Source organism: Leptodactylus fuscus, chromosome 7 (assembly GCF_031893055.1).
Source record: "Leptodactylus fuscus isolate aLepFus1 chromosome 7, aLepFus1.hap2, whole genome shotgun sequence".
Lineage (NCBI taxonomy): Eukaryota > Metazoa > Chordata > Amphibia > Anura > Leptodactylidae > Leptodactylus > Leptodactylus fuscus.
In genome coordinates, this window is record NC_134271.1 from 71169885 (window position 1) to 71193657 (window position 23773).

The 23773-nt window shown below is 41.6% G+C and overlaps 1 protein-coding gene across 1 annotated transcript in view; it reads right to left on the reverse strand.

Moving 5' to 3' along the window:
- ITFG1 (integrin alpha FG-GAP repeat containing 1) overlaps positions 1-23773 on the reverse strand; it is a 137523-nt gene that overhangs the window by 10956 nt on the left and 102794 nt on the right. Inside the window, exons 13-14 of the mRNA XM_075282112.1 lie at positions 19735-19778; positions 16011-16089 (exon numbers count right to left, since the gene is read on the reverse strand). Of these exons, the coding sequence (XP_075138213.1) occupies positions 16011-16089; positions 19735-19778 (123 nt within the window). The remainder of the gene's footprint in view (positions 1-16010; positions 16090-19734; positions 19779-23773) is intronic.

The following is a 23773-nucleotide window of genomic DNA, read 5'->3' on the forward strand; positions in this document are numbered from 1 at the left end:
AGCCGTAGTCCCAAATTCTTAAGGAGAAGCAAGGGTCCCAGCCCGTTTTCAGATAAGAATGAAGAGCTTCACACTTAAATGATGTTGAATCATTGACCAATAATTTTAATGGTAGAGTGCAGATTTACATGAAACGTTTTTCGGTCCAGTGACCTTCATCAGACTCTACACAAAAAAATAGAAACCACAGTGTAAAGACATTATATACACAATAATGCAGTGATACATCATCATTATAAACATATATACAACATATACAAAAGGGCCATGAGTGATAGCTGGTAGGGTGACGGCCAACAGGTTTTTCCTCATATTCATAAGGTATCTAAGTAATGTGGATGTCAAGGGTAGATAAACAATAAGAAATAAACTATGTCAAACAATAAGAAATAAACTATGTCAACTATGACATAGTTTATTTCTTATTGTTTATCTACCCTTGACATCCACATTACTTAGATACCTTATGAATATGAGGAAAAACCCGTTGGCCGTCACCCTACCAGCTACCATTAAAATTATTGGTGAATGATTCAACATCATTTAAGTGTGAAGCTCTTCATACTTAATAGATATTTAGAAATATAATAAAGTAACCGTTATAAAAATACTGACCATAAAGTGGGCAGCTTACTATAGTGTCGGAGTATACACAGAAGAAAGTATTTCCCTTTACAATGGGGTCAATTTTCACCCCTATATTTACAATTCCCCTTCACAGTTAAAGGGGATGTCCCATCACAAGGATCCTATCTATAATGCTTGTTAATGTGGATGTAAGACTTTTCCTAAATACACTGCTTCAGCAAAACTGCTTTGTTTGTCCACTATCTTACTTTATTCAATTCATTGTGGACACAGCCCTTGACTTATCTGCTCAAAAGTCAAGTGATGTATCTGCTGCTCTGAGGGGGGAGGGGCTAAGTGCACAGGAGCGAGCCTGTGTATCTAGCTATTCCTGTGTCTACACCACGTGACCTAGCTTCCTGCTATCAGAGGAGAGGAGCTGCTTTCATTTCTTCTGTTCTGCCAGTTATCAGGCTAGCTAATTCAGTTGTGTTCATTATGGCAGAGACAGGCAGTGTCTGTATGTAACACAGAATGGAGTTATTGCTGCCTGTACTTCATAGTCCAATATGGGTGGGCGGAGCTACACACTAATTTGGGGGCAGAGCTAAATGACAGGTTGCATGTGAAACCCCGCCCACCAAATGATACAAGACACCAGGAAGAAAGACGATTTTACAGCAGTAAAGACTGGTGAGTATGCGACGTGGGAATACCCCTTTAAGACTTGCAAAGCTTTTTGCCACCAACCAGGGAGACTCCTCTCTCCAAGATCATATTGTTACCTGCGCCGGCTGCCTCTGTTGTTTACATGTGGTACAGGGTTGGAGTCCTTTTAGTTTTAAGACAATTGTGAAAACAAAGTATTAACTACATAAAGGGTGTATTAACTATCTAGACATGGGGCCAAGACTACACAGTTTAAGGGGGTGTCATGGTAACCACTTTGTGATTGTTGGAAAGTGGAATCTACACTGGACCTCTGTAACCAATCAGAATCTAGGATTATATAATCCAGTGTAACAAACTAGTGTTTGGCTAATCTCTTCATAGATAAACCCTGGAGATGTTGCAGATCATGGCATACATGTACATATTATATAAGATGTGGCAGGCAGGGTTGCAGATCATGGCATACAAGTACATATTATATAAGATGTGGCAGTCAGGGTGAGGTGTTTAGCCCCCCGGTGCTATTCAGTCAGTGTGGCTTGTACTCCAGGAGTCAGTCAGCACTTCAATTTCCCACACTTGCAGTGTCAGCAGCTTTGTGGTATTCACCCTGAAAAGCAGCTGAACAGTATTACTGAACAAGATCTATGGACCTGCAGAATTAGATTTACAACTTCTCTATTGTTTAGTGGCCATGAGAGTCCGCAGTCTTGTCCTGTTAAAGCAAATGCACCCACCGCTCACACAGTTGCATTATTACCCCTTCACAATAAATGAATATTAAAGGGTTTCTCTTATTCTTACATTCACTTGTTTAATTCCTCACAAGGGTATTTTGAGTTGACAAAACAAAGTAGTTCAGGTGAGAATGAAGATTTACTGCTAAGACTAGCTAGCTCCCAATGTAAAGCACCTGGAGTGGTCTCTGTAATCTAAGGGATGCCATATAATCCTGCTCCTGCAGACAAAAAAAGCATTGAGAGCCAGGTTCTGCTTTATGCTGCTGGCTGATAGGGGACTTATCAAAAAGGAAGAGGCACGTGTGACAACTTACTACAAAAGCATCCGAGTCCGGATATTCAACAACCCTTAGAATATATGCTGCTTTCTTATAGAAATATGTTCTTTGTGGAGTAGGTACTTAAAAGAGCTGTCCAAGATTAGAAAACATGGTCGATCCCTTTAAAAAATAGCACCATACCTGTCTATGGGTTATGTGGTGATGTTGCAAATTAGCTCCATTGATCTGAGAAGGGATAAGCTGTTATGCCACACACCTATGAACAGGCACAGAACTATTCCTGACAGAAAATAGTAATTTTCTTCTAATCTAATCCTGTATAATCCCTTAAAAAGAGAGCTAACCGGAGTGTTATATAAGAGGGTCTTACTTTTACTCATGATGTGCAACAATAATCACAGAAAACTGTCAGATATTGATGGGGGTGGTGATTTAGAGCTACACAAAGATGTTGTGCTCCATAGGCAATAACTGGGATGGGGTATACTTGTCAAACAAAATCCTGCTCGTTTGAGCACTAACTAAACAGAAAATACTAACTGCGTACGTGTGGCTTACTACCAGCCACACGAATCAACAAAAACAAAACACTATACCGTATAACAAGGTTCTCAATGTGAGGACAGACCTAGCCACTTTCTTCGCCTCCCAGGATCTGACCTAAAATGTAGGCTCTGCAGCCTTTTATGGGACAGTAACAAGCCTTAGGACCCACACCTGGGCTGAGGCCTACTCAAGATCTGTCCTGAACCACACATATGTCAGGAATCTGGGGCTGATATAGCGGGTCTCCAGCACTTTATCTTTCTGTTTATTTCTCCTTCGTGTGAAAAGGTGAAAGGCAGAGTCCATTACAGCAGAGTGTTTGCACCCTTTATATACTCATATACTGTAGATACTGTTCTCTTTGGCACGCAGTTAGTAAAAGACCACCCCACCTCTTCTGTGTATTGCAGTGAATGATCTCCTATAAATCTTTGCAGCCTCCATTTCTCCCTGTGCTCCATTACACTGAGCCATTAGCAGGATGGATAGATTCCCCGTCTCGTCGACAGCCGCAGCTTTTAATTGTTGGGTTATTAATAAACGTTAAAAGCTTGTGTTTTTGCTGGATCTTCAGATGACTTCTCAGGATATGGCATGCGAGTGTGTGAGCTTTCCCTTTGGAGATGTGATTTTCTGGAACAAGTCCAAGACGCGCTCTGGTAACGAGGCACTTACATGATAAGAAATGAAATTACCCATGTGGGGGTCCTAACCCTATGTGCCGGCAGCCAGGAGGCGGCCATGTTTAACCATCTGCTTATGATATTAATCTGTCAGGAAGGAGCGGAAAGATTTGCGGGCATAAGAAATGGACAGTCGCACTGAGGACTGATCATGCTGCCACGAGCCGGGGATGGTGCATACACAAGAATGAAGAGTTATTGAAATCAGTGTGTATTGAAGAGGGGATGCTGCAGCTATCTGGATACTGGCTACATCATGTGATCTCATGCTATTAACACTGTGGCCAGTGGCATTGAGATTTGATACTATCACACATGTGAGATGTCAATCTACAGGGATCTTCACCCTATGACAATTCACAAGTACAAATTGAAGCCGTTTGCGTTACTTAATTAGTGTTGTCCCCCGCTACATAGTCCACAATGTTGGTGCAGGCCTCGGAGTATGAAGATGTAATGCTACATCTGTCAGGATCGACATGAAACATTTATAGCTAGAGATTGGAGATTTCCAGGGGTAGATCTGTGCGCTATTGTGATATCGCTTTATAACACAAAGCTTGTCATATTATTATGTACTTTCAGATTGGTTTGTGCACCTGGGGATGGTATGAATAAAGTTTCTCCACAAAAACCTGTCTCATCTTGAACAATATTCACAATTCTGCTGTTTCTTGCTTCAATTTGACCTCACAGCTGATATTTTCCACCCATCACATGCAGGTTCAGTTTCTGTGCTCAATGTGGTACATTGTAGGAAATGCAGTGTGTTACACTACAAACATATAGAAGATCTCAATGAGAGTATTGGGGGTTAAAAATGTGACACCAGAGAGGATTTTTTTGATTGCAGCTGTGAATGTGACTGGAGTATGAAATTAATATAATAAGAGGTTCTGTAGGTCAGTTCAAGAGGGATAAAAGTCACACAAAGTGGCAGCTGATAAATCTGGAGTAGAGACAGTTAGACCAGCGAACCATGCCCCCTCCCCACCCACTATTCTTTTTTTAGGCGCCGCCCCCTGAGAGGCTGGCTGCCTTGATGCAGTGCTCCAAGCTGGGAGCAAACGTTTCTTTCCTTTTTCACTCTTTTTTTCTCTATCTTCAAGAATCCGGTAACCAAGCAATCTAGCACTATGAATTTAGCAACTATAAATCGAATGGAAGACCCTGTGGAGTTTTTTGTTCCTTTTGTTTCCATTGTAAAGCATGGACTCAAGACCTGGTTCAGCTGGTTTCCACATGTGCCTGTTACCATCCCCCCAGCTAGGACAGCATGGCTCAACATGCGGCATGGAAGAGAAACCTACATGGAAATGCGGACTTCTTCGTTCAAGGAGATGATTTCTGGCGTCAATTGCTGATGTGTGAAGATGCTACAGCTGACTGGTATTTCTTTCTATTACTGTGGACACGTGGGACACTGTTACAACCTGGGAACCTACCATCACCCACCTACCCCAGGAGTTATGGAAGCTTGGCAAGAGAGCAGCACCATGTATACCTGGATGGTCTCTGACTTCCTTGGGGCAGTAGAACACTGTGGTAAGGAGGAGGAGGAGGGCTTGTGATGAAGGACATTTGGGGCATTTTTTGTGGTTAAAAGGACAATAGTGCTGATGCAAGATACCGAATTATCAGCTGTGAGCAGGAGATCTCACCACCTACCAAAGGAACTACCACACGTTATCATGATAGCTGCATATGTCCCCCACCTCTGCAAAAATTTCTGCTTGTTATATCTACATGCTGTGACCCCCCTCCTCGTGTCCTACAACCAAGTCGGCTGTATTATTATTATTATTAACATCAATCTGCACAGAGAACTAAATGATCCTGCAGTGTGTCTGTGTTTCTTTCTTTTTTAGTTGCTATGATAGGATTTCTCTATCTGCCATGAGCTTGTATGTGTTTCTCTCTTGTTATATACTACTGTACCATCTATGAAACTGTATCACTGAAATTTCCCCATTGTGGGACTATTAAAGGAATATCTTATCTTATCTTATTCAAAAGTAGAGTGAGATGTGCAAAAATGCTAAAAGTGTCCGACTCCGCTAATAAAGTCTCAATCCTCTGCTCTGATACTTTTTTTTTTTTTTTTTTTTAACTCCAGAGTTCTGGAACACTGGAGTAAAAAAAAAACCAAACCCTACTGTGTTCACTGTATTGTACGTGTTGTTACGGCGATACCAAATATTCTATGTTTTGTGACTTTTAGTTAATGCTATGCATAACTAAAACAGGTTTATTGTAATTTATTCTGCTATGTTAAAGGGGTTGTCCACTTTCAGACCAATATTGAGACAAATGCTATTCTATGTATAATGAAGAGTTAAATAATTTTTGTATCAATTCCTCACAGTTCTCTAGATCTCTACTTGCTGTCATTCATTCCGGTTACTTCCAGTGGTTACAGTCCATGGTCATGTGATGAGCACACAGGTGCACAGCTCGTTACCAGGCAGATGTCTGATTACTGTGCTGTGACTATAACAGGCAGCACTTGTGTGTTCATCACATGACTATGGACTGTATATCACATGACCATGGACTGATCTGTATCCACCAGAAGTAAGAAAAATGAATGACAGCAAGCAGAGATCTCCGAATCTGTAAGGGCTATCATGAAGATTCTGGTATCATTTTAAGATGAGATTCTCAATCATCTTCATAGCCCTAACCGATCCTGAGATAATGGCATTAGTAGTAAGGATGCATTAGATATGTCCTTGACTAGAAAAGTGGCACCCTGGGAAGACGAATAACATATGTGGGTGAGAGGGAAAGGGTTTATGCTTTAGTAATTTCTAAATATCTATCTATACACTGTTTAACATACTGTACAATGAACTATCATATTGAGATTTATGCATGCATAAATGCAAAGACTGTTTAGGTTTTAAATCTGAGAAATTCCAACCAATTTCTGCTTCCCATACAGAAGGTACTGGGTTTGAGGCCTGGGACAGAAATAATGAAAAAAAAGTTAAATAGATAGGGATCACCCAGCAATGTCAGAGATTCTCTACATTGGAGTGAAGACAGCTGGTCTTTGGTCTGTAGGCCTATAATCAAGTAGCACGCTCACAGCACGCTCCCATAGAAATGAATGGAAGCGGCCGGCACGCGGGGGATTAAGCGACCGACCACCGGCAAAGCGTACGTGCCAGGTGCTTCCATTCATTTCTATGGGAGCGTGCTGTTCGGATTGGCTGATCCGAACAGTGTTCGCTCATCTCTAGTGGCCATCCATCAAGGTGGTGGCAATGGTGACCACTGGTATTAGCATTTCATCCACGATCATAAACATCTTCATCCTCTGATTTAAAATGCACGGGTCGCTTTTAAACACTCCCAGGTCTCTCTTGGGTCTTTTTGGCACTGATCCGATCACTGTCCTGAATCAATCAATCTGATCTAATCTCACAGATTACATCTCCCTCTAGTAATAATTAATTCAGACAACAGCGAGACAATCCTGATCACGTTGTTCACCACCATCAACATCAATGCTGATCTAACCTACAATGTGGAATCAGAGGGACCAACGGTTACCATGTGGCAAGAGGGACAGCAAGTTAAAGCTAGAACAAGGCACTATACAAATTACTTGTTTAAAGAGCGGAAAAATTCATGTCAATTCACTGCAAATCTTGACCCCTCACCTTTCCTTTTTTTCTCCTGGGATGTCAGAGTAATAGCCTATTCTTGCTACAATAAAATAGTGGTCTATTTCTGTACAAAAAGTCATCAACTTATCCTCTATTTACAGGATTAGGGACAAACCGCAGATCAGTGGGGGCCCAACCACTGGGACCCCACTGATCATGAGGACAGGGGTGTTCTCCGGTGGTTCCTAAATGAATGGAGTGGTTGTTGTTTGTCTAACCACCACTCTATTTAGAACTGAGAGCAAAACACCCAATTCTCCTGATCAGAGGGGGTCCGAATAGTTTGACACCCACTGACTAAAACTTATCTCTTATCCTGTGGATAGGGAATAAGCTGATGAGATGGGAAAACCCCTTGAATTGATAAAAAAATTGTTTCTTGCCGCAGCGAACAGAACCAATTATATCTCTTTTCAGTCCAGACAGCGATTTGAACACATCAGCAACACAAATCTCTCTTCTATATGTAGCAGTATCAATACTTCTGCACTTGGGGCCTGTGTAATGGGAACGCAATAAGGAAAAATGTAAATGATTATGTGCCCCTAAATCTAGAAGTGAGCTCCTCCTCCTCAGCTGCAGCAGAGCGTCTCGTGTCTGGTTGAACACATTACACGGCTAATGGCTTTGCCCTAGAAAGCATCACCAAGTACCAGGCTAAATCCAGATCAATACTCTCAATTCATTCTGCTCCCACGGCTGGTTACATTGACCCAGGTCGCAAGCGTCAGATTTCAAACGGTTTAAATTGACCGCATACAGACACCAGACCACACTTATTGATGTAAGGAATGGACACTCCTATATGATCCTTATCAGGTATAGAAAGGGCGGGTACCGTAATGATTTTTCAATCCATCGTGACAAAACCCCCCCCAAAAACAACATTATTCATATCATTACAAAAAAAATCTCTACAGTCCTGATCATTTGCTACAATTTATCAGCTCATGAACGATTATCTACAGTAAACGCAACAGTAGCAAACACTCAGCAATGGCCCGATTCATATCTGTGTTCGGGCCATTACGGTCCCCTCTCTGGAGAGAAAAGTACTGCAAGCAGCACGTTTACCACCTGAAGAGGATTTGTCATACTGATGACTTATCCAGAGGATCCCACACAACAGACAGGGAGCGTGTGCAGTTGTAATAGGACCAGCACTGCAGCCACAGCTACTCTATAGCAGCGGTTCTGGGGAGGGATAGCACCGCTCCAGTTACTTGAATAGTAGAAGGTGCACATACTCCCTATCCACCGCCCTAACTTCCAGTGCCTGAATGCTGCTGGCACAGCTGATTTATGCAGGATCCGGGTGTCAGACCCCATAGATCACATACTGATAACCTATCCAAAGGATAGGTCATCAGTATGAAAAATACTTTTGCGGCCAGAAAACCCCTTTAAGCCGAATTCACATAAGACTGGATAGCACCTTTATATTAACAGTCCTTATTAAGGGATGCCCAAAAGTGGGCCACCTTTCTTAGGAATTCACTTTTTTATACACTACAGCAACAACTAGGTCGGACAATTGTGAATTCCTCCTACAAGTATTACTGAGAGAGACCACACTCATCAGATAAAATATTGCACGTATAATACTACAATAGTACTCAAACTGAGCATCTCCAACAATAGAAGCTCTACTTTGGGGGCTAGGAGGATATATCCCCCATGCACAGAACAAGCTAGCATCCTCACGCTAAACTAAAAGATCTGCACTCCTTGTTAAAGAGAATATTCAATCTCCAATTGGTGCCAGAAGATAATCGGAGAAGATCTTACATGGCGGTATTAGACACAGCGATTCCTGATCCACCACATTACATCAGGTATATTTTTGACTATTTAATCAATGTTCTAGTTATTATTAATGTATATTTGGTGTGTTTAGCTCTTTGTTGATCCTGTGGGTTATGGTACCTCAATTCTGACACTTGGATATACTTTGGTGCTGTATAGGACTCTATGAGAGATGGCTATATGCTGCTATAACTTTTCAATGATATGATGTGATTTCTGAATGTAATTGTACCAATGCATTGAGATAAGGGGAATATATATTACCATAACTTGTTTCCTTTTTAGGAAATATGTTTTATGTTTTATTATATCACGCATGCTATTATATAGTTAATTAATATCTGATTTTTTATTTTTTTTTTTATAGGTCTTTTTATAGGTCATGCCGATGAAAGTCCTTGGAGACCAAAATGTTCGGACACTGACATCAAGCACCATTTGATGTTTTATTACCATTGGGCTGTGTGCACTAATTGTTTTTATATAATGGAATAAAGTATTTTTGTCACTTAATATTTGGAGTGTTGACGTATTATACTAACATAAAAATGTTTGCAGGCGAGCCATGGTAACTGCATGTGGTATACTGCAATTTTGTGGAGCTGCAACCACAAGAAGTACATGTGCAGGACAATGCAGCAACCTGTGGCTCTCCATCCACAAAGGTGACGGCACACATAGCTGCGTGATATTAGTTACAAATTCATGTATTCACTACTGTAGTATACAGTAGCCACACAGCAGCTGTTATGAGCACTGTCACCCTAAGACCACTCACCACCTAACACTTTTCATAATTATTCAGTTCAGGAGTTTCAGCTACACTCACTGCAAACAGGTAAGTGCTATCATTGTAAAGTAGAAGGGTCTTGGAGTAACAATAGGTCACGGATGAGCGGACAGACAGTCCAAACTCACAATGCACATCTGTTAACTGTAAGACATGTGGAGAGTAAAAATTGTCCATTCTCTCTTGTATCACTCACTATAGAGTTCCAAAAGCAGCACTGGAAGTGATCTCAGCACAGGAACTGTACGAGAGACTCACAAAGTAGGCTTTCATAGTGGAGAACCAGCACACAAGTGTAAGATCACCGCACTAAATGCTAAGTGTGAGCATAAGTGGTGGAAAGCACATTGTCACTGTACTCTGCAGCGGGGAAATGGACTGAATCATCTCTCACTTCAATGTGGATTTGAAGGATGCTTGGTGAATGCTATCTACCAGAATGTATAGTGCCTACTGCAAAATATAGTGGAAAAAAATGTTTTTTATTTGACAGTCTGAACAATGCTGAACCCCTTAAAGGGACCATTAAAAATCTTTTCTCTGTGGCTAACACGTCGGAATAGCCTTTAGAAAGGCTATTCGTCTCCTACCTTTAGATGGGATCTCCGCCGCGCCATTCCTTAGTAATACCGTTTTATACCGGTATGTAAATTAGTTCTCTGGCAGCGATGGGGGCGGGCCCCAGCGCTGAAAATGCAATGAGGGCGTTCCCACCGCTGCCCGAGAACAGGATCCTGCGCCGCCTCTGTCTTCTGCTGGATCCTCCCCTTCTTTCTTCAGCAGTGTCACCTCTGTCGGCTCTTACACTAGTAGAGCCGACCGCGCATGCTCGCAATTGTGGCCTCGGAACTATGGCCGCGCATGCGCAGAACTAATTTACATACTGGTAAAAAACGGTATTACTAAGCAACGGCGCGGCGGAGATCCCATCTAAAGGTAGGCAACGAATAGCCTTTCTAAAGGCTATTCCGACGTGTTAGCTACAGAAAAAAGATTTTTAATGGTAGAATCCCTTTAAAAATGCAGAGTTCCATATTTGTTACAGCAAGAATAAACTCCAGTGAGCACATTGGGGCCCATTTAAGCTCTTTGCACCTTTTTGTGCTCTTTTGCTACCCTCCACTTTATTTCTGAAGCATTTGTGCCCTTTTTCCAAGATGTTATGCTGCCTTCACCACTTTTGCTTTTCATTGGTAAAACGGGCAGTGGAGTTTTCACGTTGTATTTATGGCACGCGCCTTTTTTTAAATGGCACATTTAAACTAACATGCAAAATCCCCATTGTTTCCAGGTTACAGAATGGCACAAGGACTACTAAAGCAGCTCTAGATCTATATTTCTGGCCCCTAGAAATAGCTCTTCACAACTCACCTTCCTAACCAACCAAACAGCTCCTCGCAGTTCCACTTTTGGCCCTACAAGCAGCACCTGAAATTCCACCTTCCCGGCCATACAAAAAGCTAAACAGGTCTCAACTTCACAACCTCTATAAACAGCAAATCATATCTTGCCAGTGAATACAGCAAATCACATCTCAACAGCCAGGTCCCTCAAATATACCCTCAACACTCTCAGCATCCAGGACCCTACAACACAGCTCATGCAATCTTAATTACCAGGATCCCTTTAAAGGGGCTCTATCACTGGGAAAAGTCATTTTTATCTAGTCACATCCTTGCATATGCTTTAGAAATGCTATTCCACACTTACCTTTAGTATGTAAATTGTCTCAGTGGTTTCTGAATAAGTCCGTTTTTATTCATATGCTAATGAGCCTCCAGCCAGCACAGGAAGTTCCCAGCAACCTCCTCTCCGCTATTATCTTCTATGTGTGTGAGGCAAACAAGAAGCTGAGTCATCAGCAGCAGCCTCCCATAGGAAACAACAGGAGAGGAGTGCACTATGTATCGTGCAACAGTCTAATTAGCATATGAATAAAAACAGACTTATTCAGACACCACTGAGGCAATCTACATACCAAAGGTAGGTGTGGAATATACTTTCTAAAGCCTATGCAAGTATGTGATTAGTTAAAAATGACTTTTCCCAGTGATAGAGCCCCTTTAAGTATGACTTGAAGGGGTGGGGTGAGAGGTATTCTAGTTAATCACCTGAATAACTGATACAGTATATCCTACATACTTGTCACACACTGGTATCACATGAGCTCCAGTGCAGGAAATCTAAGTCTTACCAGCTCATTATAGAGCAGTGACAGTGAGGGCAATGTCTCAGTGACAGTGGGACACCAGACAAGAGGCATCACCTGCCTCCGTGCACACTGTCTGCAGTAATGATTCCGCAGGTTTCTGGTTCACAGTAATGAAACAGAAATCATGGCTACAGGTAGCACATCCTCTTCACCAAGTGTCAGGTGAGAATTCTGCAAATGGGGTGCAGACCAATCATGTAGGCAGGGGCATCACCTTACACCGCACCTTCCAGTATCACACAGAAATCTATTCAGCTGTTTCTTGGCTGCATTAGTTTGTGGGAAAGCGGAGTTTAGCTGCCATTATGCTTCTACCAAAGCTGGGTACCACAGGGGGATATAGAGGGAATCTTATCTCATAGGACTAGAGAGTGTCTATCACATCAGGTACCTTGGTATTAGGGGATACAGAGGGAATCTTATCTCATAGGAATAGAGAGTGTCTATCACATCAGGTACCTTGGTATTAGGGGATACAGAGGGAATCTTATCTCATAGGAATAGAGAGTGTCTATCACATCAGGTACCTTGGTATTAGGGGATACAGAGGGAATCTTATCTCATAGGAATAGAGAGTGTCTATCACATCAGGTACCTTGGTATTAGGGGATACAGAGGGAATCTTATCTCATAGGAATAGAGAGTGTCTATCACATCAGGTACCTTGGTATTAGGGGATACAGAGGGAATCTTATCTCATAGGACTAGAGAGTGTCTATCACATCAGGTACCTTGGTATTAGGGGATACAGAGGGAATCTTATCTCATAGGAATAGAGAGTGTCTATCACATCAGGTACCTTGGTATTAGGGGATACAGAGGGAATCTTATCTCATAGGAATAGAGAGTGTCTATCACATCAGATACCTTGGTATTAGGGGATACAGAGGGAATCTTATCTCATAGGAATAGAGAGTGTCTATCACATCAGGTACCTTGGTATTAGGGGATACAGAGGGAATCTTATCTCATAGGAATAGAGAGTGTCTATCACATCAGGTACCTTGGTATTAGGGGATACAGAGGGAATCTTATCTCATAGGAATAGAGAGTGTCTATCACATCAGGTACCTTGGTATTAGGGGATACAGAGGGAATCTTATCTCATAGGAATAGAGAGTGTCTATCACATCAGGTACCTTGGTATTAGGGGATACAGAGGGAATCTTATCTAATAGGACTAGAGAGTGTCTATCACATCAGGTACCTTGGTATTAGGGGATACAGAGGGAATCTTATCTCATAGGAATAGAGAGTGTCTATCACATCAGGTACCTTGGTATTAGGGGATACAGAGGGAATCTTATCTCATAGGAATAGAGAGTGTCTATCACATCAGGTACCTTGGTATTAGGGGATACAGAGGGAATCTTATCTCATAGGAATAGAGAGTGTCTATCACATCAGATACCTTGGTATTAGGGGATACAGAGGGAATCTTATCTCATAGGAATAGAGAGTGTCTATCACATCAGGTACCTTGGTATTAGGGGATACAGAGGGAATCTTATCTAATAGGACTAGAGAGTGTCTATCACATCAGGTACCTTGGTATTAGGGGATACAGAGGGAATCTTATCTCATAGGAATAGAGAGTGTCTATCACATCAGGTACCTTGGTATTAGGGGATACAGAGGGAATCTTATCTCATAGGAATAGAGAGTGTCTATCACATCAGGTACCTTGGTATTAGGGGATACAGAGGGAATCTTATCTCATAGGAATAGAGAGTGTCTATCACATCAGGTACCTTGGTATTAGGGGATACAGAGGGAATCTTATCTCATAGGAATAGAGAGTGTCTATCACATCAGGTACCTTGGTATTAGGGGATACAGAGGGAATCTTATCTCATAGGAATAGAGAATTTCTATCACACCAGGCACCCTGGTGTACACAGACCTGGCATTAGGAGATGTACAGGGAATCTTACCACATAGGGATACAGAGTTTCGATCACATCAGGTACCCTGGTGTAAAGTTTGTACGTTTTGTGAATAAGTTTCACCTCTATAAAAGTTTAACAACAAATTTCAGCACACTTACAACATAAACAGTGGGGGAGTTCATGAGACAGAGAGCCTGAGGGCACAGAGAAAGTGTCAGACTTGTGAGGATGCCCACTGTGCACAAACTCTATGCCAGGCCGGCAGACTATTACGGCCCAAAATCTCTGCTTCTGTGAATCATAAAGTGTGGCCACAGCAAATATATATTGACAAGTTGAGTGGCCAGTGCTCATGTATGGTGAGGAGGAGAGTGACCATTGCCCAATTACAATGACCTTAATGTGCAGGTAATGTCCATGCATGGTAATGTGCAGAGCGGCTAGTGCCCATGTACAGAGATCGGAGGAGAGACCTCAGCCTTTGTATAGTGATGAGAGGAACAGCCAGTACCAATGTAGTGTAACAAAAGAAAAAAAATAAGCCAGTGCCCATCTTTAGTGATGAGAGGAGGCATCAGTGTTAATATATATTGATGAGTAGAGTGGTAAGCAGCAATGTATAATGACCACACCCCCCCCCCCCCCCCAAAAAAAAAAAAAAAAAGAAAAAAAAAAAAAACAAGCAAAAAACAAAAGCCATCAGAGCCATTGTATACTAATGTCAGAAGTGGTCAGGGCTAATCTGTAGTCACAAAAACAGTGGCCAGTGCCCATGTGTGGTAATGAGATGTTACCAAAGGGCAATGCTGAGTACAGTCCTGGATGTGAACAGTGTAAGACATTTCTAGAAGTACTAACTCATTCACATAGTGTTCATGTAAATCTGTTAGAAGTTGAAAAATCTGAACTCCACTTTAAACAGCATAAGGAACACCGGAATAACCTGTATTTTATATCACAAAGTAAGTAATACAAGTGTACCATTTCTCTGTCCTAGTCTGCTATCCCTTGAGGTGCCATCTACACTATGGTGTCTAGCTATCAGGACAGGAGCGCCAACTACTCCCTATGCCAGCAATCGCCGCTGTAAAGCGCTTACTATTTAATCCTTCTATGCCTGGAGCAGAACTTTATCTGCAGTAGCTGCAAGATGTCGCTGCCTTTTCCCATGCTAATGAGTGCAATGACTGCAGGGCTTCCCTTTACTGCGAGGAAAAAAGCAAAAAGAGGCTAAAGATCCCTTTTGAAATAAATAATAAGAGAAGAATGGCGGTTTGTACGAGCGGCTGCGACGTCGTGCTCATCCTACTGGGACAAGTGGTGGATGCTGTGAAGTTTCCTGCCTTGTTCTGCAGGATCCAGGCCCGACCTGTCAATCTGTGCCGCATCTTCATCTCTTTCCACACAGCAGAGATAGAGTTTTGGAGAGCTGAGGAGGATTAAGGCGTGTGCAAGGGGATTAACTGAAATTATACAGCAACCAGTGCCTTTAACTCTTTCAGTCTCCAGAGACCTTTGGCTAAAAGGTCATGCTGTGATAGGTGGGTGACACAACAACTGTCCTCTGCCAACCTAAAATGCAATCTTTTTCAAAGCAGCTGAGATAGGGAGATAAATAGGATGAGTGCTGGAATCTCCTGTGTACAAATGAGAAACATGTAGCCTTCAAGGAATCAATGTGAACAATTCCAGCAAGAATAAGCGGTTCGATCCAGATGCCACATGGTTAGAATTTATTTCATGTTATCCCCTATTCTTCACACTGCAACACTGTTTATTTAGATACTTACAGGAAGTCAATATATAAAAAAGTAATAGGTCATCAATATTAAGGATAGGTCATCAATATTAAATGTGCGGAGGTCCAACAGCCAAGTCACACGCAGATCAGCTATTCAGGGACAGCATGGCTCCCGATAATGAGAGGTCTACATGACCTTACCTCATGTTAACTCGCTTTAAATATAAATATAGGAGAATATAGGAAATATAGCATATAGGAGAAGGGTTGTCACATGACACAGTTATCAATTACACAGCCAGCTCTACAATTATAAAGTCAGGCGGAGGAGGTCACCTGTAACAAAAAGTCTGTACACCTGCACAACACCCCCAGACAAGAAATCATGTCATTTGCACTTTCATCCTACCTGATGCGTTTTTCAGATAACCATTAGCATCCACAGTTGTGTACATGATGTACGGACCAGGCTGATTAACACCAAAAGGCTGAAATAGGAAGAAGATGTAGATTAATGACAGTAGTAATAATGCTCTTTTCTTTCACATAGGAGACAATTCACATTCATGAACTAATCTATAGAACACAGCAGCACAGATGATTTCAGGAGAGTGGAGTGCTGACCTTGGGAAGGGGGTGCACTGAAGTTCACACATTTGAAGATGTTAATGCAGGTCAGGGGATTATATGCCAAGGCGAAGTGTCATAATGCAAGAAGGGATAATGAAGACAAAAAAAAAAATCACAAACTGTACGGGAAGAGCAGGTCCTCTAGAGCTAAATGGCCATTTCAGATAAACCAGTATGGGATTAAAAACGGCTTTTAATGTCTTTGTTAATGAAGCTGCACTACTAGAGATCAGGTGCAGAGTCACAGTGAAAACCTTGCATGGGTCCAGATCACCATATATATCAATATCTATATTCAAACTACGCCACGTGTGCCTCCTAGCACACTCTTGTGGATGTTGATCTAAAACCATTAACATCTCCAGGATAGCACTTAAGACAAATCAAAGTTAAGTATATCAGAATGTCTCAGTAGTACAGCCTCAGGTTTTAGGCTTGTATCTTCTCCGCATAAAAAATAAGATATTAAAGTGTGATTTTAATGTTCACCGATCTTTCTCATTTCAATGCATTATAGCACATGAGCAGATTTGTTTAATGTATTGCTCTTTACCATTAATACAGTTCACCTAAATGGAGTTTGATGGCAAGCACACAGATTTCTGTAACCTTCATTCATATGAATGGAACAGGTGGATACAACATATTTGCTATGTATGAATATATTCTTAAAGCTATGAATAAAAGTTTGAAGCCCTAGAATTGCGGTTCGCTCCAGAATAACTTGCTTGAATGAGACTCTCACAAATAAAGATGAGCTGACATTGGCGGTCAGGACGCCAGCTAGTGCAGCAACATTCGGATTACTTTTTTGTTGTCACCACAGAAGCGTCATTCAGTGGTGCAGAAAATAGAGCTGCTCTATCCATCCAGAGATGCAAATGTACACGGGATGAAGAGGGAGGACGGATTGATGGACATGACTTGATCAGTTTTGTCGTCAATCTCGTGGTTTTACACGGATGTAACGCTGCGTGGCTCTAATGCCGTCATCTGCTTGGCAGCATAACACGCGCTGTGATCAGGGCTCTGTCATTAAAAGAGCGGCAGGAACACAAGTTGACCTTTGAGGCGTTGAAGGACAGTGCTGCTTCAGACATGACAGTGGAGAATACACAATATATGCTCTGTTCCAAGTACAAACACATTTGACTCTCTAATATGAATAGATGTAGCAGTGCAGGGTGAATCATCAGGATAGTATGTAAGGTCATATAGATATACAGAAAGACATGAAAGAATAGGATACAAAGAAACAACCTAAGAACTTAATCATCCATACTGCCGCTATGTTAATATACGTAGTACTAACATAGTACGAGAATACATATAATGGCTATAATAGCTAGATAAAATAAGGTGCAATTATTTCCATGATCTTACATCCACGCCATCCTGTCTCACTGCAATTGGCTGAAGGATATGTCACTAACTGAATGTTACTTAGAGAGGACTGCAGATATGTGAATGACCCATACCAAGATTCATGACATAAAAATAGAGGGTGTGGCATGAATAAAAGGAGAATGTCCTAAAAAACTGCCCATTAATTATAATCTAGGTAAAATGTTCAATTAATCATTGAGTTTGATATGGGTCATAATCCCCCAGCCCTACTCTGAGTCACTTATCAGGGTGCCCAAGCACCTTCAACATCTGCTAACTGAATCTTCACTTGGCCAACACCTCCTCACTCACTATATGAATGTACATAAGATAGTCAGCTGTCCCTGCCAAAGTCAGTAGGTTCGGCCGACTTTTCACTTATGTGTTACAGGGACGTTAATATGACTGGAGCTAAGGTCAGCTTTAAACTACAGAAGTTATAAATGGGACAAATACAGGTCTCTGTATTCTGCATTCTGTCACATCTATACACACACACACACACACACACACACACACACACACTGCATCTTATGTTTCTGCACTCCCTTTGGCTGCTGCATATGTTCCAGTTATACAGATACACATGTACACAGTGTACACTATCAGGAATGGGAAGCATGGTGGCTCAGTGGTTAGCACTACAGCCTTGCAGCACTAGTCCTGGCATCAAATCCAAGGGTTTATATGTTCTCCCCATGCGTTCTCCAGTTTCCTTATTGATAGGGAATTTAGATTGCAAGCCCTACTTAGGACAGTGTTGACTGTATATCTGTAAGTGCTTAATATGATAGTGATATATAGGTTAAGTATATAAATGAGTGATGCAGGACTGGGGCACAGTAAGATCTGAGAGCAGAGCTGCCATGTACACTACTGAAGCTGAAACCATGACAGATGTCCACTCCTTAACTAACTTATTTACAATTAAAAGTTATGCAAAGAATATATATAATTTAGAGTTTCAGTTACTTTGGTTCACTGCTGTCTTGTAGTTTCTACCAGCAATGTTGCTTTTCTTACCCAATGACTGCAATAATATGTAACTGCAAGAATTATTATAATTGTACTTTGGTACAATTCCCATAGGAGCAGTTATATAAACCTGAAGTCATGGAAAAGAGAGAGATGTGATACTGATGTCTACACCAATATAGTGGAAGACCCTCAGCTGTGTGAAGAGGAATGGATAAGGATGTACTGTCATCTGCTGAACGCAAACAAGCAGGAATTGAAGTATATTAGAAAGTTGCAGAACTATCCAATAAGTAAGATATTTGCAGACGTCTGGACCTTCCCACATCAGCATTGGCCAGTAGGGATATCGCAGGAGGAATGTTCTTCTCTTTCAACTGTAGTTAACCAATGCCGGTTACGGGGTCATCCTTCCTATTCACTTCTCTAGCATTTATCATGCTGAATATATTTGTGGAGAAAAAAGCCCCCGTGTCTGAGGAGAAGGGATGGAAACTTCAAAAGATTGCAGCCTGGCCTTCAAGTGCAGCAAGGCTTACGGGACTCGGTTTTTAAGAAAATCAATTGCTTGGCTGCTTTGCAGTGAGGACCTCAGTGACATCCCTTACATAAAGAGAGGATTCTTGAAAGGGGATGAACACAATACACACACAATGCCATGTAGATGGGAGAGTTCACCGAGACTGCTGATCCCACTATATAATTCCACTACATGAGCTTCATGCCAACACAGACATCAATACTGCTCTATCCTAATACATTACCCCAGGGGGAGGCTTATTCATGCTCTACGCCATGGGACTCATGTGACTGTCACTGAGCGGTCACCGGTTCACATCAAGAGAAGCAGCACAAAGTATTTCAGTAAAGGAGTCAAATGTTGTGATGTTATGAGTGTCAATGATCTGTGATGTCAATGAGGATAGAACTGCAGGTGACGTATAGTGTCATGATGTCACAAGGAGGAAAATGGAGATAATTTAGAGGTGACAGACATCAATGTTCCCAGCAACACAGAACATTTTAGAAAAGGAGTGTACTGACCTGGAGGGAGCTTCAGATTTACATGAAATGTAAAAATGAAGAATGAATGAAGAATGAAAGAATAAAATGGGGAAGGGTATGAATGTTTGGGTCCTTACCTTTACTTGATGTGGACAGTCATTGGAGCAAATACCACTGAGCACTAAAAGAAGAAGAAGAAACATGTCAGTGCTAGGCCCATTTTATAAGTGTATGCCAACTGTACACCCTTCTGGTATACATCAGGTCACTGGGGCCTTATTTTGGCCATTTTGTTCTATATGTTATATCTGCTATCTGTAGTTGACTCAAAATACTGCAAACCCATATAGACCCACTGCTAGTCACAGAGGTGGGTTTAGTACAGTTGCATCAGGGTGGGATAAAGAGGATTGTACAGACTGGACACAATTGTAACAAAGCCTATATGAGAAGTATTATCTGTGTATTGAGTTTTTTTGTTTTATCCACTGATGTAAGCTACAAATGTTCCCAATTATTGACAGCAAGCAGAGATCCTGAATATGGTGAGGAACTGAAACGCAAAGACTATTAAAAAAAATGCAACAATTACACCTTACTGATATAATATTGGACTGTCCTTTTAAAGAGTTTTCCTTGTTAAATCGTACTTGTCTTAATAATCTTAGTAATATTTTTTAGGATAAGCATCCGGGTATGTACACATAGAACACTATTATTTCTGCCCACTATATGATGTAGATTTTGCATTATCCAGCACTTTTCCCCTTTGCAAGCTCTGTCTGTAGTCTGGTGATCTCACTGAACTGGTAGGTGGAGACTAGCTGGCAAATATATCACATAGCATGCATGAAAATATAGAGCAGTATTCTAGTACTGATAGAAAGATCCTATTTAGCTCCAGCATTAGACTTGGGCTGGGTTCACACCTGTGCCTGATCTACGTTCGGAGTTTCCATCCCCCAATCCGCTTAATCATGGGGTCCGCAGGTTTCCGCAGTAACCGCTTTTTAAGCAGATTAGGTTTCGTTGGTGGGGTTTCCAAGCAGTACCCACAAATGGAAACAAATCTCTGTTTGTACTGAAATCTCTTTTCCCCCTCAGCTTACTCCTTCACCTTCTTTCTCCATAGACTTCTATAGACATATGTAATCTGAGACTTGTGACTCACAGTCTGTCTTCAGATAGATGTAGTAGAATTTCCATAGTGAAAATCAGTTAAGCGGGGTTGAAATAGGCTAATAAAGAGAATAGCATGCTTTTGTTTCCATTCCTTGTGTTCGTTCCAGCGTCCGCTGTGGAAGTGTTGGGTTTTAGGGGAGGTGGTAGACTCCCTTGAAATAGGCATTGTCATTTCAGTGAGCAATGTAAATCAATCACTCAGGGATTATAAGAAACTTTTTAATATACCTTATTAGAAAATAATGCTTCTTTTAATTCTCTGTGCATTGACTAGACTTAGTGTTGGTTTTAGCACAAGCGGCTGCTGGGAATAGCAAATCAATGGGGTGTCAGAATTCACACCCCTACCCTTTAAATGGACTTATTCAGAGACCACTGAAGCAATCTACATACAAAATGTAAGTGTGGAATAGCCTTTCTAAAGCCTATGCAAGCATGTGTTTAGATAAAAATGACTTTTCCCAGTGATAGAGCCCCTTTTACATCAATATGACAGAAACAGTCATGCGACCTGAGTTATGTTGCACAAGCCGCCATGTATTTTCATTCGCTCGCTGAGGTCTGGATTTGGCTTAACTTGCATTTTATATGGCGGAGTTAAACTCATCTATATTACTAGAATCAATAAGGAGACTGCTGGCTTCATAGTGACATCTTAAGGGACCAATACAAACATCTCCAAGGAGCAGCAGTGATAGAAGGCAAGGGTATTTAACATTTACTAACTCCTCGAAGAGTTCTGTCTATACAACCTCAAAGCATACGTTACATCACTTTACTATGGCCAGAGCAATGACCTTCAAAATCCTCAGCACCTCTAATTCCAGGTTAATGAGGCGATGTCATGGTAACGAGCATTAGCAAAATACCAAGGAGATGAAAATATATACATTATCTCTAATTACTGCACCGTGCGGCCTAATAAGGAAGACATGACATGGAAAGGATCTGAAAAACTGCTGTATAAGGATGGTCTGCAAAGCTATTATACAGTCATATTTCGAAAATAATACAAATATGTGATTTCTAGGGGACCCACCACTGGAAACTTAATCATAAAAAAGGGATCATGAGCTCTGTTATGAAAAGTCGGAATGAAGCATTGGTTATGTATGCGCCTTGTCACTACATTCAATGTCTATGGGACTAACAGATAAAGTGCTAAATTACCCTCTAAATCACCAAATAATACAAGCCTGTCAGTCCTCACTCACCATGGTACAGCTCCTTCTTACTACCAGCTTTTTCCTATTGCTCTGCTTATGTAGCTTAGTCTCACCAGGGCTTCCAAAACATTTCTGACTCAAGTCTCACCAGTCAATCAGTTGTGACGCGGTGTCCTCACCGGCAACAAAGCAATGGTGTGCCATACAAAGGTCCCTGTGCACCAAACCGTATACCCTCAGCAGTGGCAACCAAGTACCGCAATGTAGCGCACATTATACCCCTAGCAACGCCAAATACCACATGGCAACACAAAAAATCTACCAGACAGCACCAAAATAAAAACATCCCACAGTAAATATTTTCCCATAAAACCAAACACAACAGTGCAGCACATCTCACCACACCAGCGTCAATGAAATAACATCGTGCGAAGCAGACACTGGCAATGGCTCAAATCTCACCACCACCCAGTTTAGGCCTGCATCAAAATTTGAGAAGCTTTGGTCTACACTGTGGTTTTTGTATTCCATTCACAAATCAAAAACCTCAGGATGAACTATACTGTAAGGGAGCGTTCACACTACAGTCGGTGTCCGACAGGTAGTGTCCGCTCCTAGTGTCCGCTCAAAATGTGGCACGAACATCAGGAGCAGACACTAGCTGTGTCCGTGACACCTGTCATTTATTTGAATGGGCATCGGGTGCGTTCTTTTGCACTCCGTGCCCGTCCTTCCCTGTCCGCAAGTGAAGATGTCCGACTTCTCAAGCGGACAGAAAAGCCCTGCATGCACTCTGATAGAGGAGTGCTGCAATGCATGGAACTACAGATGGACACAGATCAAGATGCATTTATATACCAAGAACATAAAAATCTCCTGGGAGCGCCCTTACAGTTTCCAAGCCACTTGCAAAATGTTAATTAAAGTTAAAAAAAAAAACCAGAACCATAGATTTAGTGAGTGCTCATTTATATGAAACCCCTGTATGTGCCAAGATATTTATAGTATGGAAGCACTTTGCCTGGACTGGAGCTTGCAACCGCTCCCTTGGTAAAATATTCTTCTGTCTTTGAAACCCAAGCCAGGCTTTACACGAGCAGATGACCAATTACCATCTCCCTCACTATTTCTCCAAGACCCCTTAATACTCACAAACATCTGTTCAGAAGCACATTCATCCTTCTGCCAGGACGAGACGCTACTGGCACAGGAAGAGAGAATGCAGCGAGATTAACTGGACATCTCCAAAAGACGCTGCAGACCTGCGCCCCCAAAGGCTAGCGCTTTTGTTTGTGGATAGTAAAAAACTAATTTACAAAGCAATATATATATATATTTTTTTTTTACATTTTTACTAAATCAAGATGTGGGTAGGAGAAGCCTTCACTGTATCCCCTGAATGATTGTAATTAATCCTGTGCGCTTCAGTGGAGATGCTAAGCTGTCAAGAGAGCGCCTGAGAGATGAGAGAGTGCGAAATAACAGGACGCCAAGGATGAGAGAGAAGGAGGAGGGAGAGAGGACTGATGGAGCTAATAAAGATGTGAGGAGCAGGAAAGGGTCAAGGGAAAGCAGGACGGATAGACTGCTGCTGCTATATTCTTACTAAGACTTCTTTCTACTTCATTTCCTTTTATTTGTATGGCACAAACATATTCTGCAGTGGAGTACAAAGACTGTATTCACTAATTGCTGCCCATCTCTGACACAGTATGGACAATTTCATAGGAAGTCAATTAACATATGAGTTTAATCCTAGAATGAAGTAAAACAATCCATAACAATATGAGATAACAAGGGACCAGTCTGCAACACTGTATTACTCTAT